Source organism: Bos taurus, chromosome 16 (assembly GCF_002263795.3).
Source record: "Bos taurus isolate L1 Dominette 01449 registration number 42190680 breed Hereford chromosome 16, ARS-UCD2.0, whole genome shotgun sequence".
Classification (NCBI taxonomy): Eukaryota; Metazoa; Chordata; class Mammalia; order Artiodactyla; family Bovidae; genus Bos; species Bos taurus.
The window spans coordinates 30,802,176-30,821,233 of NC_037343.1; the positions used below are offsets into that span (position 1 = coordinate 30,802,176).

The 19,058-nt window shown below is 38.3% G+C and overlaps 1 protein-coding gene across 1 annotated transcript; it reads left to right on the plus strand.

Annotated features, from left to right (window-relative positions):
- Positions 1–189: 189 nt before the first annotated feature.
- On the plus strand, positions 190–18,570 carry TFB2M (transcription factor B2, mitochondrial). Its single transcript, NM_001038127.2, is given in 8 exon segments — positions 190–657; positions 1,475–1,563; positions 8,258–8,411; positions 8,746–8,894; positions 10,926–11,015; positions 13,518–13,580; positions 16,220–16,371; positions 17,845–18,570. Coding segments are annotated over 8 exon segments (1,185 nt in total). The 5' UTR covers positions 190–347; the 3' UTR covers positions 18,023–18,570.
- The last annotated feature ends 488 nt before the right edge of the window (positions 18,571–19,058 follow it).

Sequence of the window (19,058 nt, forward strand, 5' to 3'; positions counted from 1 at the left end):
CGGGAGGGCGGCCGGCGGCCAGGGACCGCGGAGCATAGAGCGCGGACGGCTAGAGAGGAGGCACAGAGGGCAGACGACCATAGAGTCCCAGTTCAGACACCGCCTAGACGGGCCTTCTCTCTCCCCGGCCGTCCACTCGCAGTCCTCCGGCGTCTGCGCCGGCACGGAATCGGAAGTGACGGCAAAGGCAAGACGGAGAGGTCATTCGCAGGCACAGGGTGGAGTGTTTACTTCCGCCGGCCTAGTCCTGGAGTAGGGCTAAGTGGCACGTGGGGTGTGCCTTGTATGGAGTTCGTCGACAATGTAACGATCCTGGGTGACCCTGGGACAGGCCTTAGAGGGTGAGAATGTGGGTCCCGGGGGCGGGAATTCCCTCTCGGCTGACGCTTTCAGCGTTTACCCGCGCTGCGCGATTTTGCGTTTTGAATTCCGGAGTGGCGAGGTGGAAGGACGTCCCGGCAGAGAACTGTCGTGGCTTGTATGACTTTCATACGCAACTGAAGCCCGATGTGGAATTTGGGAAATTGTCCTCGCGCCTGTACAAGTCCCGTTCCGAGACCAAGCGGTACGTAACCAGTCCGAGAGTGGCTGAGACCGTGGTGCGCGTGCTGCGGGGAAAACGAAAAGCTGGCCAGCTAATCCTGGAGTGCAATCCAGGTGAGTCCCTCGCGGACTGCATTTTCACGTCTGCGTACTGTCAGAAACATGACCCCTTCGTTTAAGGAACTTTATGGTCTGTGTTAATCCTGACTTCCCATATTTCTGTATCAATTTGCACTTTACAAAATGTTTTGATAAAACGTGCTCTTAGATTTCACTATCTTCCCCAAAGAACTTTTCATCTCTTTAGTGCATTTTCCATAGACCGTAGCAGGATGCTGGGAACACAAGATTTATAGACTTACTGAAGAATAATTTTTTTTAAAGCACCATTTCCTATCACGAGCAGTCAAGTTCTGTTTGAAGTGAAGTGGAGTGAAGTTGCTCAGTCGTGTCCGACTCTTTGCGACCCCATGGACTGTAGCCCACCAGGCTCCTCCATCCATGGATTTTCCCGGCAAGAATACTGGAGTGGGTTGCCAGTTCTTTCTCAAGTTCTGTTTAGGTTTCGCAGTACCTTTGCTATTAAAATATCCGGATAGCCAATAGTAACTGGTAAGCTAGAGGCAAGCTTTTTTGTTTGTTTTTTTTCTTGAGAGGTAGTGGAACATTGTAATTAAGAGCGCAGGTTTTTCACTCTTTGACGAAATGCTTTCAGAGCCATGCAGCACCACGTACCGGTTTTGATGTTGAAGTAAAGTGACTGTCTAATCCCCGATTTCTTTATATGTAAATAAGGAGTGTAATATCTACGTTGGGGATGTTGTGAGAATTAAAATTAGATCATACAGGTAAAACATCTAATTTCTTTGATATTGAAAAAGATTATGGTGTTTCTTTTGCAAATAAACTTTTCGTTCTTTTAATGTGCTAGGTCCTGGAGTACTCACCCGAGCATTGCTTGAAAGTGGTGCCAGAGTGATTGCCCTTGAAAGTGACAAAAATTTTATTCCAGAATTGAAGGTATATTTTTGTTTTTAAAAATAATTTATTGTTCAGTCAGCTACATTCCAGTGTTTTAGGGAAGTAAAATTAAGCACACAGATTATTTTTAAAGAATCACTCTTACAGGCTATGCCATGAATATCTCCTTACTCTCAATGGATAGAACAGAGTAAGTATCAATGATTGCTGAATGACTGAAAGATAGGATTCAAACTTTTTTTTCCTAATTCTAGCTCTGCTACATGTGGGTGACTTTGAACAAAATGTATAACTGGTGTCTCTAGGCTTGTTTCCTCATCACTAGTGGACTATCCTGTGCCTCTTCTTTCTTAGAAGGGGCTTGGAAGGGAGCTTAGAATCTAGTTGCTAGTATTAGGTTAATGGGACTATGCTAACCCTGGACTTCAGGACTTAAGGACTCAGAGGCTGGAGAAGTTTGATGTATTCTTATAAAACTCCGTGGAGTAAAGGTATTATCCAAATGGATTTTTTAGTGAATTCAGCTTCATGTATGGCTGACAAGTTCAGTAAACAGTAAAGTGGAAATTCCTGGCCTCATTGCCAGCCTCTTTTTCTTTTTTTCTTTCCTTTCTTTCCTTCTTTTATAAATCATTTGGTTCAATTCAGGAAAATAAAACCATACAACACATTAGATGGTTGTTTTTCTACAACTGAAAAAAACCAAGATTATAATCATGTTATGTAATTGATGTTTAATCTGCTGAAAGTCCAAAAACATGACGAGAAAAAGGACACACAAAATTGTTCAGAGATTCAAGATCTTGAATGTGATTAAGTAAACAAAGCCATCTGTAATTTCAACCTGGAAATTAAAAACAAGATAGCTTTTATTTTGGTATTTAGAAGGGTGCCTACTTTTGAAGATTACTCTACATGTTCAGAGTTTTTCCAAGAGAATGCACTGGTCATAGTAAGCACCCTCTTCCAACAACACAAGACAAATCTCTACACATGGACATTACCAGATGGTCAATGCTAAAATCAGATTAATTATATTCTTTTCAGCCAAAGATGGAGAAGCTCTATACAGTCAGCAAGAATAAGACCGGGAGCTGACTGTGGCTCAGATCATCAATTCCTTATTGCAATATTCAAACTTAAATTGAAGAAAGTAGGTGAAATCACTAGACCATGCAGGTATGAACTAAATCAAATCCCTTATGATTATACAGTGGAAGTGACAGATTCAAGGGATTAGATCTGATAGACAGAGTACCCGAAGAACTATGAACGGAGGCATGACATTGTATAGGAGGCAATGATCAAGACCATCCCCAAGAAAAAGAAAGGCAAAATGGCTATCTGAGGAGGCCTTTCAAATAGCTGAGAAAAGAAGAGAAGCTAAAGGCAAAGGAGAAAAGGAAAGATGTACCCATTTGAATCACTGAAGTGAACTGAACTACAGATGGCATTAACATGTCCTGTTTACAGTTTGTTATCCTGTAACACAATGGTTTTCTATAAGGTCAAAGTAACAGTCTCAAAACAATTGAATCAATGAAAAAAGGATAAATAGGGTCTGGAGAATTCCTCACACACAGTATTTCTTGAGAGAATGTAAGACTACCCTTGAAAATATTTCTGAAACTGTAAATAGAAGTGCAAAATTGAAATGTCTTAAGTCTCCATTCCCTCTTCCCCTTAGCAATAGCTTGAGCCCAGCCTTTAACTCATTATAAAGTGCAGCCAAAAATGGGAAAACTCTATACAGTCAGCAAAAACAAGACCAGGAGTTGACTATGGCTCAGATCATGAACTCCTTATTGCCAAATTCAGACTTAATTGAAGAAAGTAGGGAAAATCACTAGACCATTCAGATATGACCTAAATCAGATCACTTACGACTATGCAGCGGAAGTGACAAATAGATTCAAGGGATTAGATCTGATAGAGTGCCTGAAGAACTATGGATGGAGGTTCGTGACATTGTACAGGAGGCAGTGATCAAGACTATCTCCAAGAAAAAGAAATGTAAAAAGGCAAAATGGTGGTCTCAGGAGGCCTTACAAATAGCTGAGAAAAGAAGAGAAGTGAAGGCAAAGGAGAAAAGGAAAGTTATACCCATTTGAATGCAGAGTTCCCAAAGAATAGCAAGGAGAGAGAAGAAAGCCTTCCTAAATGATCAGTGCAAAGAAATAGAGGAAAACAATAGAATGGGAAAGACTAGAGATCTTTTCAAGAAAATTCGAGATACCAAGGGAACATTTCATGCAAAGATGGTCACAATACAGGACAGAAATGGTATGGACCTAACAGAAGCAGAGGATATTAAGAAGAGGTGGCAAGAGTACACAGAACTACAAAAAAGATCTTCATGACCCAGATAACCACATTGGTGTGATCACTCACCTAGAGCCAGACATCCTAGAATGCAAAGTCAAGTGGGCCTTAGGAAGCATCACTACGAACAAAACTAGTGGAGGTGATGGAATTCCAGTTGAGCTATTTCAAATCCTGAAAGATGATGCTGTGAAAGTGTTTCACTCAATATGCCAGCAAATTTGGAAAACAAACAGCAGTGGCCACAGGACTGGAAAAGGTCAGTTTTCATTCCAATCCCAAAGGCAATGTGAAAGAATGCTCAAACTACTGCAACAATTGCACTCATCTCAATGGCACCCCACTCCAGTACTCTTGCCTGGAAAATCCCATGGACGGAGGAGCCTGGTAGGCTGCAGTCCATGGGGTCGCTAGGAGTCAGACACGACTGAGCGACTTCACTTTGAGTTTTCACTTTCATGCATTAGAGGAGGAAATGGCAACCCACTCCAGTGTTCTTGCCTGGAGAATCCCAGGGACGGGGGAGTCTGATGGGCTGCTGTCTCTGGGGTTGCACAGAGTCAGACACGACTGAAGCGACTTAGCAGCAGCAGCAGCACATGATAGTAAAGTAGTGCTCAAACTTTGGCCACCTTATGTGAAGAGTTGACTCATTGGAAAAGACTCTGATGCTGGGAGGGATTGGGGGCAGGAGGAGAAGGGGACGACAGAGGATGAGATGGCTGCATGGCATCACTGACTCGATGGACGTGAGTCTGGGTGAACTCCGGGAGTTGGTGATGGACAGGGAGGCCTGGCATGCTGCGATTCATGGGGTCGCAAAGAGTCGGACACGACTCAGCGACTGAACTGAACTGAACAGTGCTCAAAATCTCCAAGCCAGCCTTCAACAGTATGTGAATCATGAAATTCCAGATGTTCAAGCTGGATTTAGAAAAGGCAGAGAAACCAGAGTTCAAATTGCCGGCATCCGTTGGATCATCAAAAAAGCAAGAGGGTTCCAGAAAAACATCTATTGCTGCTTTATTGACTAAGAAAAGCCTTTGACTGTGTGGATCACAACAAATTGTGGAAAATTCTTAAAGAGATGGGAATTCCAGATCACCTGACCTGCCTCTTGGGAAATCTGTATGCAGGTCAGGAAGCAACAGTTAGAACTGGACATGGGACAACAGACTGGTTCCAAATTGGGAATGAAGTACATCAAGGCTGTATATTGTCACTCTGCTTATTTAACTTCTAGGCAGTGTCCATCATGAGAAACATTGGGCTGGAAGAAGCACAAGCTGAAGTTAAGTTTGCCGGGAGAAATATCAGTAACCTCAGATATGCAGATGACACCACCCTTATGGCAGAAAGTGAAGAATTAAAGAGTCCCTTGATGAAAGTGAAAAAGGAGAGTGAAAAAGTTGGCTTAAAACTTAACATTCAGAAAACTAAGATCATTACATCTGGTCCCATCATTTCATGGCAAATAGATGGGAAAACAGTGACAGACTATCTTTTTGAGCTCCAAAATCACTGCAGATGATGACTGCAGCCAAGAAATTAAAAGATGCTCTGTTGATGGACAGGGAGGCCTGGTGTGCTGCAGTCCATGGGGTCGCAAAGAGTTGGACACGACTGAGTGACTGAATTGAACTGAACTGAAAGTGAAGAGCCATTCAAAGTTTCGAGTGAATTCATATGTATGTGCCAGAATAAAAGAGAAGTAATTAAATAGAACCTTTGCAACCCTAAATCAGAGCCTTAAGTGGTGCTCTTAGCAAGCAGTGCTTCTAGCCACCTAAAGGCTCTCAGTTGTACTAAAAACTAAAAGGATTTTCAAGGTTAATGCTTGACTCAGCATGTTTACCTAAATTTAAAATCCTTCTCTCCCCTAGTCCACTCCCCTGATAAAATTCTCAGATTCCACATTAATAGTGTTTCAAACAGGAACAATTTGTTTTCCTCTTTGGATGTGCTAGAGATACACATGTTGTAAATTGTGTTCTATAATGATAAATCATCACAACTTGTGTAAATCAACTACTCTTTAATTTTGTTTTTATTTAAATAGATGGAGTTATATCTCATTTGAATTGTGAAGACTATTGTTGAAGAAATAGCTATGTGTATTCAGTAGAAGAGACATCATCTTTTGTGGTGGTTATTCAGTCGCTCAGGTGTGTCCACTCTTGGCGACCCCTGGACTGCAGCACACCAGGCTCCTCTGTCCTTCACTATCTCCCAGAGTTTGATCAAACTGTTTTCCATTGAGTCAGTGATGTCATCCAACCATCTCATCCTCTTGTCTCCCCCTTCTCCTCTTGCCCTCAGTCTTTCCCAGCATCAGGGTCTTTTCCACTGAGTCAGCTCTTCACAACAGGTGGCCAAAGTATTGCAGCTTCAGCTTCAACATCAGTCCTTCCAGTGAATATTCAGGGTTGATTTTGTTTAGGATTGACTGGTTTGATCTCCTTGCTGTCCAGGGGACTCAAGAGTCTTCTTCAGTACCACAATTCGAAAGCATCTATTCTTCGGTGCTCAGCCTTCTTTACGGGCCAATTCTCGTATCCATATATGACTACAGCAAAAACGATAGCTTTAACTAGACAGATTTTGTCAGCAAAGTGATGTCTCTGCTTTTTAATATGTTATCTGGGTTGGTCATAGCTTTTCTTCCAAGGAGCAGTTGTCTTTTATTTTTATGGATGCAATCATAGTCCACGGTGATTTTGGAGCCCAAGAAAATAAAGTCTGCCACTGTTTCCATTGTTTCCCCATCTCTTTGCCATGAAGTGATGGGACTGGATGCACTCTGCTCTCTCACTTTCATCAAGAGGCTCTTCAGTTCCTCTTTACTATCTGCCATAAGGGTGGTGTCATCTGCATATCTGAGGTTATTAATATTTCTCCCAGCAGTCTTGATTCCAGCTTGCACTTCATCCATACCAGTGTTTTGCATGATACACTCTGCATTGAAGTTAAATAAGCAGGGTGACAATATACAGCCTTAAAGTACTCCTTTCCCAATTTGGAAACAGTCTGTTGTTCCATGTCCGCTTCTAATTGTTGCTTCCTGACCTGCATACAGATTTCTCAAGAGGCAGGCCAGGTGGTCTGGTAGTCCCATCTCTTTAAGAATTTTCCACATTTTGTTGTGATCCACACAGTCAAAAGGGTTTAGTGTAGTCAGTGAAGCAGAGTAGATGTTTTTCTGGAATATCCTTGCTTTTTCTATGATTCAATGAATCCTGGCAATTTGATCTCTGGTTCCTCTGTCTTTTCTAAATCCAACTTGAACGTCTGGAAATTCTCAGTTCACGTACTGTTGAAGCCTCGATTGAAGGATTTTGAGCATTACCTTGCTAGAATGTGAGATGAGTGCAGTTGTGCGGTAGTTTGAACATTCTTTGGTGTTGCCCTTCTTTGGGATTGGAATGAAAACTGACCTTTTCCAGTCCTGTGGCCACTGCTGAGTTTTCCAAATTTGCTGGCATATTGAGTGCAGCACTTTTAACAGCATCATCTTGTAGGATTTGAGATAACTCAGCTGAAATTCCATCACCTCCACTTGGTTTGTTTATAGTTATGCTTCCAAAGGCACACTTCCTAAGGCTTTTGTGGTAAACTGTGTCTTAGTTCATTTATGTCTTCAACCTGTACTTCAGTATCCAGGTCTACAACTTCCTACCTGCATCTCCACTTAAGTCACGTTATAGGTGTCTCAAAATTATCATGACCAAAATGTATTGTTTCCACTCCCAGCTCTGTGCCTTTTTCTATCACTAGTTTTTTTTAAGGGTCCTCTTGAAAGTAATCATTAAATGCTAAATTTAGAAATAGAGTCATATTTATAGGTTGAATTCAAACAGTTAAGAAAGCTTAGTTTTTTCTTTTAACTCATAACTTTAAATTGAAGATTCACTGAAACCTTGTAAATACCTGTAGAATTTTTTGTGCATGAGAACCTCAGTGTGCACATCAAAATGTTGCTTTCTTCTGTTTGATTTTTAGTAACTTCGAATTAAGTTTGTAGAGTCAGTAGCTAATACTTCCTCTCACTAGTAAGTTCTCAAGCACTGCCAGGTGAAAAACGTATGGGCAGTAAAAAGATTGAGGTATATTTTTTGTCTTCTAGCAGGCAAGGAGCTTTCCTTCTGTTGCTGGCTCTGACTTTAGGAAAAGTAAAGGAAAAATTAAGAAGAAGCTAGAGAGTGACCTACAGAATGGGCCATGTTTGTTTGGTAAAGGACTTACTAAACTGTTTTGGGAAAAAATGGAATACTCTCTTGAATCTGTCTAGAAATATTCTCTTGGATCTATCTGTCTTTCACTTTAATATTTTTATTGTTATTTTCTGTTATAAAACATCTTCCCATTTTTAAACACTAAAATTTCTAAACAAGTTCTCTCTTTCTCTCTCTAGTCCTTAGGAAACAGTGTGAATGGAAGACTAGAAGTGATCTATTGTGACTTCTTTAAACTGGACCCTAGAAATCATGGCATGGTGACCCCTCCCGTTATGACTTCAGATATGCTTTTTCAGTATTTGGGAGTGAAAGCACATCCTTGGAAAAAAGGTGATTTTTGTCTTTCAGTAGAGAAGTAGCTTAGAGTTTGTCAGTTTTTCTTTAGCAGTATACCAGGTTTGTTAAGATTTGTGTAAATATTTACATAGTATAGTTTATGGGCAGTTGCTCTTAAATTGATTATGGCTTTTCCGTCACCTAGATTCAATCAGAGCAATTTTGTAGGGGCTAAGTTCTAGATCATGGAATGATGCTAAGGCTTAGTTTTCATTGAAGTAACTTTAAAACAATATAGTTTGTTAACCTAATTTGACTCAGTAAAGTATACTCATAGGAAAAAAATGTTAAGAATTTATTTAAATACTTTTGCTTGTATCCTTAACAGGTTTCCCTTTAAAAGTAGTTGGGATCTTACCAGCTAAAACTGAGAGAAACACACTTTGGAAAATTTTACATGACCTGTATTCCTGTTCTTCTGTTTATAAATATGGACGAGCAGAACTAAATTTGTTTATTTCTGAAAAGGAATGCCGGGTAGGTTGTTACAAGTACCTGATTAGGTTTTTGTTTTGAAAGAGTACTGTGATTTTTATCAGATTAGTCTTAATCTGCGTGATTTTAATTTGGGCTCATGACATTTAAGAGTACCGAGGTTATTTTTAAATTTCTGTAGAGCGCTCCTTAGGTTTTATTTTTAAAAGGTTTTTGTGTGATAAAACATATGTAACTAAAGTTCGCCATTGTAGCTATTTTGAAGTGTACAGTTGCACTGCAGTGAGTGCACTCACCTTGTGGCACAGCTCTTACCAGCATCTGTCTCTTCACAGAGCTTCTTCATCATTCCATTCTAAAGCTGTGCACCCACTAAGCAGCTAATTCCCCTTCCTCCATCTCCTGGACCCCTAGTAACCGTATTTTCTGCCTCTATGAATTTGACTAGTCTGTGTTCCTCATGTAAATGGAATCGTACAGTATTCCACTTTGTGTCTGGCTTATTTCACTTACTGTTCTGTCTTTTTAGGGTTCATCCAAATTGTAGCACATGTCAGAATGTCATTCCTTGTTAAGGCTGAATAATAACTCTGTTGTATATTTACACCACCCCACCATCTTTCGTTTATCCATTTTTATCAATGGATATAAGTGACATGTAGCACTGTGTAAGTTTAAGGTATATAGTGTAATGTTTTGACTTATATACATAATGAAGTGATTGTCATAAGTCTTCTAAGCATCATCTCATACAGATAGAAATTAAAAAAAAAAAAAACTTTTCCTTGTGAAGAGAACTCTTGGGATGTATGAATTTGTTTCTTGAAGTATAATTGATCTAAACACTACGTTAGTTCCTGATATATATAACATGGTGATTTAAAATGTCTATGTATAGAAAATGATCACCGTGGTAAGTCTAGTTAGCATCTGTCATCACACAGAGATGCAGTATCATTGACTATATTTCCCAGGCTGTACCTTTCATCCCTCTGATAAATTTATTTTGTAACTGAGAGCATGTGCCTGCTAATTTCTTTTTCCTATTTCATTTATTCCCACACCCCCTCACCTCTGGCAACCTTCTGTTCTATCTGTAATTCTGTTTCTGTTTTATGTTTGTTATTTGTTTTTTAGATTTCACATATGAATAAAATTATACAGTATTTGTCTTTCTCTGTCTGACTTATTTGATATAGCTTAATACTCTATAGATCCATCCTTTGTTGTCAAAAATGGCAAGAGATCATTCTTTTTTAGTGCTGAGTTATATTTTGTGTGTCTGTGTAATGTATATATATGTGTCTATATATATATATACACACACACGTATTTTTAAAGAACATATCCATCTTTATCCGTCTTCTTTACCCATTGAACTATCAGTGGGCACTTAGATTATATTTCTTTCTTGGCTGTTGCGAATGATGCTGTAGTGAACATATAGTTGTAGATTTTTTATTCTCTGAAAGCTGAGGGCCTCCTAAAGTCCTTGAAAGTTATGTTTCTTTGCTGCTCAGAATGCTTCATGTTATTCATGTTTTAATCCAAGATAACTGGAAATGCTTATTTGTTTAAGAGCTACAGATTGGGATGGGGGTTGTGGGGGACCAGGGTCCAGAGATGAAAAGATGATTTGCTCACCCAGATCCAAATAGTAAGTAAATGGTGGCTGTCCCTGGAAAGAGAAGAACTTCCCAGATGGCTCAGTGGTAAAGAATCCACCTGCCAATGCAAGAGCCACAGGAGACGCGAATTCAATCCCTGGGTCAGGAACATCCCCTGGAGTAGGAAATGTCAGCCCACTCCAGTGTTCATACCAGGGTAATTCCATGCACAGTGGAGCATGGTGGACTACATTCAGTCTATATGTAGCCCATCAGGCTCACATGTTAAATGTACACGATGATATATTTCAGTATGAAAGTTTAAGGAGACTTTTACTTGAAATGGTTAAGATTTTGCATTTAATTCTCATTTTCTTTCATTTCTAGACGCTATTAAGATATTATTACCGTTTCTAGATGCTATTAAGATCTGACAGTTGATTTTGGTGTATTTTCCTTTTACTAGAAACTAACGGCAAATCCCCAAACTCCAGCCTTGTATCAGTCATTAAGTGTGCTCGGTCAAACAGCTTGTGGGATCAAGGTCCTGTGTACGGTGAGTAAAATCCTAAATTTCAACAAAGAGGTTCATTGTTTTTCAAAGAGGCTGCCTTTCTGTAAATGAAGAAAAATCAAATTTCTTTTTTCCCAAGTATTTAAGATAATAGAGCACTGTGGCGATGTTTTGTGTCACAAATACGTATTTCATTGTAAAAGTGTTTATTCTTTTACAGTGGAGAGTTTACCTTTTTTTAAAATTTGATAGCTAATAGTCAATTACAAAATTTTTTTCCCTTCTATCTAAACATTTTTCTTGTTTTTAATGGCTATTTAATATCTCATTATAGAGCATTCTCCTTTTTAGTTTATTTCCTTAGGCAAGATCAGAGCTATCTAATAGAAACATAATACAAGCCACATGTGTAATTTTACATTTTTAAACAGTAACGTTATAAAAAGTGAAAAAAGGTTATTGTATAATTTACATTCTTCTTTGCATAGTAAAAATCCAGTGTATATTTTACACTTAAAACCAATTCAGACTGGACGCACTTTACGTGTTCAGGAGCTACATATGACTTGTGGCTACCCTTTCGTGTGTATGTGTGTGTCTGGCATTTTTAATAGAGGCCTAAAGTATAAGAAAAAAGTGATACATACCATTTCTTTCATAGCATAGTTTGCCCATTCTGTTTTTTATTGTGGTAGATTATCCATCAAGTTATTGTTAGGGATATGTCTGTGAATGTTCTACGAACCCTTGTTCTTCCAAAGATATATTTGTTTAATTTTAAAGTCGCGTACAGTGTTTCTCCATGGAGTCTCTTCATTGCTTCTGTCCAGAAACACCTTAAGATCTTCAATACAAGCTTGGTCGTTAGAATGTGATCTCATTTGATTTTAGCTTTTGTTCCAATTCTGGTTTTTCCCTCCAACGCATCCCAGGTTCTTAGCTTGGATCACTCTGTACCTTGTCTTATTTCTACAGTGCTCTCATCCCTTTTCTGTATTCCCAGAAATCTTTTTCGCCTTTGACCTTCATGGCACTGACCCTGCTTTCTGCCCATACCAGTCTTGGTGCTATAGTTCTTGGTTTCCCTAGAATCCTCTCTTAACCCCACTGATCTCTTCTCATTCTGTTGGCTTTTCATCTCAGCTGTTCTCTCCTCCTGACTTTTGTTTAGTTGCTTCAAAGAGGCCCTCAGAGGACTTCAGCTTTCAGGATAGTTTTATTGTTTTTTGCAGTATTTATTTTCAAAAGCCCTATATTGACTTTTGCCATTTATTAACCTCCAGAAAGGACAAGTTATTCCAGACCCAGCATTTTAAACAGTTTTCCATTATATTAATGTTTCTCCTACCAGAGGGTCTGTTGTTAAACCCAGTTCTCAAGGTCTTGTAGGTTTTCCTCTCCTGTGAGTTTGGTAAATAGAAATGAGGTCTCCTCTGTGCCCACTGCAGAGCCCTAAACTACTGTAGATAGACCAGGTGTGGGAGTGTGCTGTGCACTGCCTGCTGCTACTGCTATTGCTCTGCCTTCCTCCTCTCGGTAACATTCATGAAACTGCTGGGAACTGATGGGCAACGATTGCATTTTTCATTCTATGTCAGCAGCAGCTGCAATTAGTAATAAATTATCATTTTTGACAGTAGACTTTCAAACCTTACACCCAATATTATGTCTTAGTCTTTTAACTCTGTGTCAAATGCTGTTCTTTTGGAATTAAATGTGTGTATATGAAAGTGAAAATTGCTCAGTTGTGTCCAGCTCTTTGCAACCCCATGAAGCCCATCAGGCTCCTCTGTCCATGGAATTCTCCAGGCAAGAATGCTGAAGTGGGTTGCCATTTCCTTCTCCAGGGGGTTTTCCTGACCCAGGGATTGAACCCAGGTCTCCTGCATTGCAGGCTGATTCTCTACCATCTGAGCCACCAGGGAAGCCAAATATGTGTTTAATGTATGTACACATATTAAATAAATTCTTGTGTGTATATGTGTATATACACACACACACACACACACACACACACAAACACACACAATTTCTCAGTTGGGTCATCTTTTAAAATTGCTTCACATACAAAATTGTTTATACCAAAGTTAGATACAAAGAAGTAATGATTCTTTTAAAAATTGACATAGTTTGTCTCCTTACATGTCCCAGCATATTCATATCAGTGACTTTTCCACTAAAGTAGAACAGAAACATCCTCAGTATTGATCTATTAGCCCCTAAACTGATTGTGCCTATAATAGAGAAATGCTTGCTAACTTAAGAATGTATTTACATAATTATATTAAGGGCAGCCGTGTTTATCTAAGCAAGTAATAGAGTTACCAGTATTGGGATAGACCTTTGACCCTCCTTTTATCTAAAAAAAAGAGAAGAAAAATGTGTATGATTTAACTGTCACATATTTTTCTTAAATTCAGTTAGACTTGGCTTTAATTTATTCTGCTGTATAGGCAAGACATTTTTTAAGGCGGTAATGATGTATGGCACTTTGTCCAAAAAGAAATGAAAGAAATGTGTTTTTTTAATTTATCTTCCCTCAAGGAGCCTTCCTCATTATTTGACACGTATGCTATAAAGGGAGAGCTGGAAAAGCAAAGGCATAGGGTAAGAATGAATGAATACCTTTTCCTTTCTTCCTCTGAATGTAACATACTTTGTTTTCTTTTGCATTACCTGGTATTCTGTATTTACTGAAATTTTAAATTTTAGAATATGTAGAACTTTAAAAAATATATCTTATTGCTTTTAATAAATATTCAAATTATTTTGGTAAAGAGTTGTATTTTTCAGCTATTTGTATAGTGAAAGTGAAGTCGCTCAGTCGAGTCTGACTCTTTGCAACCCCTTGGACTTGTAGCCCACCAGGCTCCTCCGTCCATGGGATTTTCCAGGCAAGAATACTGGAGTGGGGTGCCATTTCCTTCTCCAGGAGATCTTCCCGACCCAGGGATCGAACCCTGGTCTCCTGCATTGTAGACAGACGCTTTTATTTGCCAGCATAATAATAGGCTTAAACCCAGATTCTGTCTTCTCTTTTTAATTTTTGAAATGAAGATACATCTCAAATTTGGAAAATACGGTTATTTTAATAGTCATCTAATTTGATAAACTAAAAACAAGATTTTTTTTCCCTTTATAAGGTGCCAAAGTGATGATGTTATAAAGTGATCCTCCATTTAGATTATATAGAGCTACTTATAATAATTTTTGGACTCAATTCAGAAGTTCCACTTTGGGATTAAATGCTAACGATGCCCTAATCTCAGTGTATTAGCTCAGTATGACGTTCCCAATCGCTTCCTACTTTGTTTTTTTCTCACTCTTGCCACTAAAGGAAAACAGGAAAATGTTCCATTTTTAAATAATCATGACTTCAGAGTAAGCAGCGATCGTTGTAGTTTTAGTGGTGTTCCCCTGTCTGTGAACATAATTTATGGAGCCTCACAAAACAGGGTGCATTTTGGCTTGGCACCGCTAAGTGTTTATCCATATGGCCTGAAAACGAGTAACGCCCTGCATTTAATGCACTTTCTCATTGACTCGTTGACAGTGTCAAAAGGTACAATGTTGTTTTGGCTAACATAATTGTTCAAACTTTTAGAGATGAAGATGAAATAACCAAATGTTACATTTCATGAGAAATTTTTATTCAGGTATTTCACATGTGTCTTTGATGTTGGTGTGTTCATAATTGTTAAGAAGCACTTTTAGATATTTAACAGATTTTCTAAAGTGCATGATCTTCATTATCCACATGGTTTGAGGTTTCCACTTTTTTGAAGCCATGTTTTTGTGTTGTTCCTGGAAATTTTTTCTTAAGCTATTAAATACAAATAGCCATTCGTTGACATTGGGGAGGTTATTTTTTCTTCCTTATTTATCAAATGAACCAAAATCTGTAACTCCAGATCTATCTACAAGGTGCTTTTTAAAGTCACTTTCAAAAAACTTGGTAACAATGCTTGCAATTGTAACGTTATTCCCCTCCCTAGTTAATAATTGCTAAATATTTAAAAATTTTACTGCCTTGCTTTTTTATTCTTCAGCCTCAAGAATTCAAAAGCAGAAACCAAAGCTGATTGAGATTTTCTTTTTTGGCCATCTTGCCTTCCACAAATAGTATTTTTGTTTACATATGTGTATATATACATTTTTTTTTAATAAAGAAAGGGATTGTTGTATAGTAGCTGAGTCATGTCTTACTCTTTCGCGACTCCATGGACTGTGGCCTGCCAGGCTCCTCTGTCCATGGGATTTCCCAGGCAAGAATACTGGAGTGGGTTGCCATTTCCTTCTCTGGGCGATTTTCCAGACCAAGGGATCAAACCCATGTCTCCTGCTTGACAGGTGGATTCTTTACCACTGAGCCACCTGGGCAGCCTAAATAAGAGATTACTAGCTAATATGTGAGATTTCCTAAGAACTCAAGCATAAGGCTCCCTGTGCTCTGAGGAATTAATTTTAGGGGGGAGAAACAGCTTAACGTTACATCAAGTCATGTACAGTTTTTATTTTAATCTGTATAACACTATATACTAGAGCAGGTTGCAAACTTTTTGTGTAAAAGAGAGTACATGTTTTATGATTGCAGGCCACATACAGTCTATCATATGTCCTCTGTGGATTTGTTGGTATTGTTTGTTTTCTAAGAGTCCTTTATGTATGTAAAAACCATTTGTAGTTCCGTAGTATACAAAAACAGGCAGGCCATGCTTGCTAACCCTATATTTTTTAAAATGCAAATAAAAATTATAAGGCAATAATTTTTTTATGTTTAGTGTTTGCTGTTATGCCTCAAATACAGAAGAGACTCAGTATATATAAGTGTCACATTTAGGATTTCATTTTCCCCTGCTTACAAGTTAATAAGCTGTCACTCTTTCGTAGTGCTGGCCAGAGACACATAGCCCTGTGTCCCTTGGAAAAATGTGAATTGCTTGGTTGAGTGGTGTGCGTGCAGTGGGTTTGCCTTGCAGCTGAGGAACACAGAGCTGGGGGTGTCCATCCCTTTTATAGCAAACATTTTATCCCGTAGAGGGGCATTATCTCATCCCCCAGGAGAATAGCCCAGGTTAAGAGCAACTGGGGCCTTGCTTTATTGGCACATCCAAAAAGAAGCTCTAGAGACACTCAGGGTCTATGATGATTCTGTCTTCCAAAAGGTAAATTGAATGCATCAGTGAACAGTGTCTTTCACGGGCAATATTTTATGACTAATACATTTTATTTTCCTTTCTCTGCAGGAATCATTAGAACAAAACCTGTGTTTTGTTCAGTTGACTCCTCATAGAAATTTATTTACAGGAACCTTAACACCTTTTAACTATGATGTATTTTTTCACATGTTAAGACAATGTTTTATGAAACGCAATGCCAAGCTAATAGACCATTTACCGTAAGTAAGAATTATACAAGCAAATACAAAAGTAGCAACTTAATGTGAGAATTGTGCTTTCATGTTAAGAGCTTTGTTTTTATATCTTTTATGGCTTCGTTAACAGTGAGGGACCATGTTTTCACTCATCTATTAATATTGCTTCAAAATACTTCCTTTTTGCTGGTACATATTTTGAGGAAAATATATTTTCCACACAATTTTCCAGTTAAGGAAATTAATTTTCCAGTTAATTTTCTTAATTTTCCAATTAAGCTCTCCTGAGCTTAATTTTTTCCCCCTTCTTTGAAAAAACAACTAGGGATGCCTAAAATTTGTTTTATCTTTGTCGAGATTAATCTACATGAAGACCTGGCTCCTTGCCACTGGCATTAGTGGTGGCATACCCACCGTCTGCATCTGGTCATTGCCTGTCCTCGGTGGTTCTGTTTCCTAACCAAAGTAGGCACAAATCATTATACCACCCAGGTCCTCCTACTGTGGGTCATACCCTGTATTTCTACCTAAAGCTTTTGAGACGCTATGAACTGCAAGGATTTTTATACCCGTCACCAGGATTCCATTCACAGTCAGAAAAGTATTGGAATATTTTCCTCCAAAACATTTTACTACAGTTGTTTACTTGTTATTGTCAGAGGCTCACTGGTGGTTTCTCACTAGACCAATACAGAATAAGGCAGTGCTTATTTATTTATTGGAGAAGGCAATGGCACCCCACTCCAGTACTCTTGCTTGGAAAATCCCATGGATGGAGGAGCCTGGTAGGCTGCAGTCCATGGGGTCACTAAGGGTCAGACACGACTGAGCGACTTCACTTTCACTTTTCACTTTCATGCATTGGAGAAGGAAATGGCAACCCACTCCAGTGTTCTTGCCTGGAGAATCCCAGGGACAGAGGAGCCTAGTGGGCTGCTGTCTTTGGGGTCGCACAGAGTCGGACATGACTGAAACGACTTAGCAGCAGTAGCAGCAGTATTTATTTATAATTTATGTAATTATAAATTATAAGTTTATTATCTGCTTCTAATTTATTCACAGTAATAGTTAAACAAAAATGTGAAAAATTATTTCCTCTTTGAAAACAGACAGTAGTTTCTGCTGTTTGAATACTTACTGAACTTCTACCTAAACGTAAATGGAGTTAATTTTTTTGCAAAGAGAGTTAAAAGATGAAGCAGGTGGGCAGAATAATTTTTTTGAAGGACAAATGTTAAACTAGTGTTTTGCTTAAGAATCAATTAGAACATGTTAAAGCCTAAATCTGCTCTTTTCATTGCAGCAAGCCATGAAACTTTAGGAATATAGACATAGTTAAAGCTATTTATGATATGCAGGCTCTTAAATTGAATAAGATTAATTTACATATATTGTTAGATGTTTAAAATTGGGGTTAGAAACCACCTCTATCAGCATTCACTGCCAGTTTTGTTATGAAAGATATTTAAGCAGATTTACTTTGTGTTTATTTTGCAGGTCATTGAGTCCAATTGATGCAGTGCATATATTGAAGCAAATTAAAAAAAAAAAGGATGTAAGAGTAGTAGATATGTACCCTAAAGACTTTCTGCGCCTTTTTGAAACCATAGAATGTTCGAAAGATGATACCTGTAAGTGGCTATATGATGAATTCATGGAGGATGCACTCTCATAGTGAAGTGGACTGCTAAGACATTAACTGGAGCTGTCTACTATTTTGGAAATTATGACACAGATGAAAAAGAACTGAGTTTGAAAAGCTCACATCCTTTCAGAAGATAACTGTTCTTGTTTTGCACAACTAGGCAGATCATTTCTTCTGGACTGATAATGGTGTATTGGATAAAACAGTGGTTGCTATTTTATTCAAATGAAATGAAAACGTCTGTTAATTGAGGATTTAATCAAATTGGATTTGTTTTGTTTTAAATTCCTGTCTGTTGTAAGCACACTGGTAGTTATAGGGTATTACTAGGTGAAATTTAGTTTTAGAAATTCTTTTGGCCTTATATCGTACGCTGTATTTAAATTTTCCATTTTCGCTGTCGATTTTTATATCCTCCTGGGGGAGCAGAAGAGTACAGAAATGTGGAAAGTAAACTGATTTAATAGGTTTGTTTTACTTTTCAGTTTATTGAAATGTATTATCAAGTACTGTACAGTTATTTAAATTTTAATATGGTTTAAACTTTTTTAGAAATAAAAATATTTTAAGTAATAGGATTTTGTGACTTTTTGTTTCTATCTGTTCAAACATAAAACTGACCCTGACTTCTTCACTTTAAATTCTGTCTTGTGTAGTCAGTGTACTTCAGTGAGTTAATCAGTCTGTTATTCAGAAGTTTCATGCATTTTTGTTCCGTCAAGAACATCTGAAGTTAAGACTTTTACAAAGAGTCAGACACGACTGAGCGACTGAACTGAACTGAAATGGAATTAAAAATATCTGTTTTCTTAGCTCTTTGAAGAAGCTTCTAGATTTCACCTGAGGCATATCTAATCTCCTCTGTTAGATTTCTTTGGTGTTATATATAATACTTCATAATACCTAAGACATATTATTAGTAACTCACTGTAAGGCACATTAGTAATAATATTTAGCAAAACCATTTCTTCCTGACTTTCCTGCTATTGTCCTTGGTTTACATTTCAGTCCAGCTGGAAACTCTGAGTCCTTTTTTCTCTTGTAATTCCTATCCTGCTATTACATA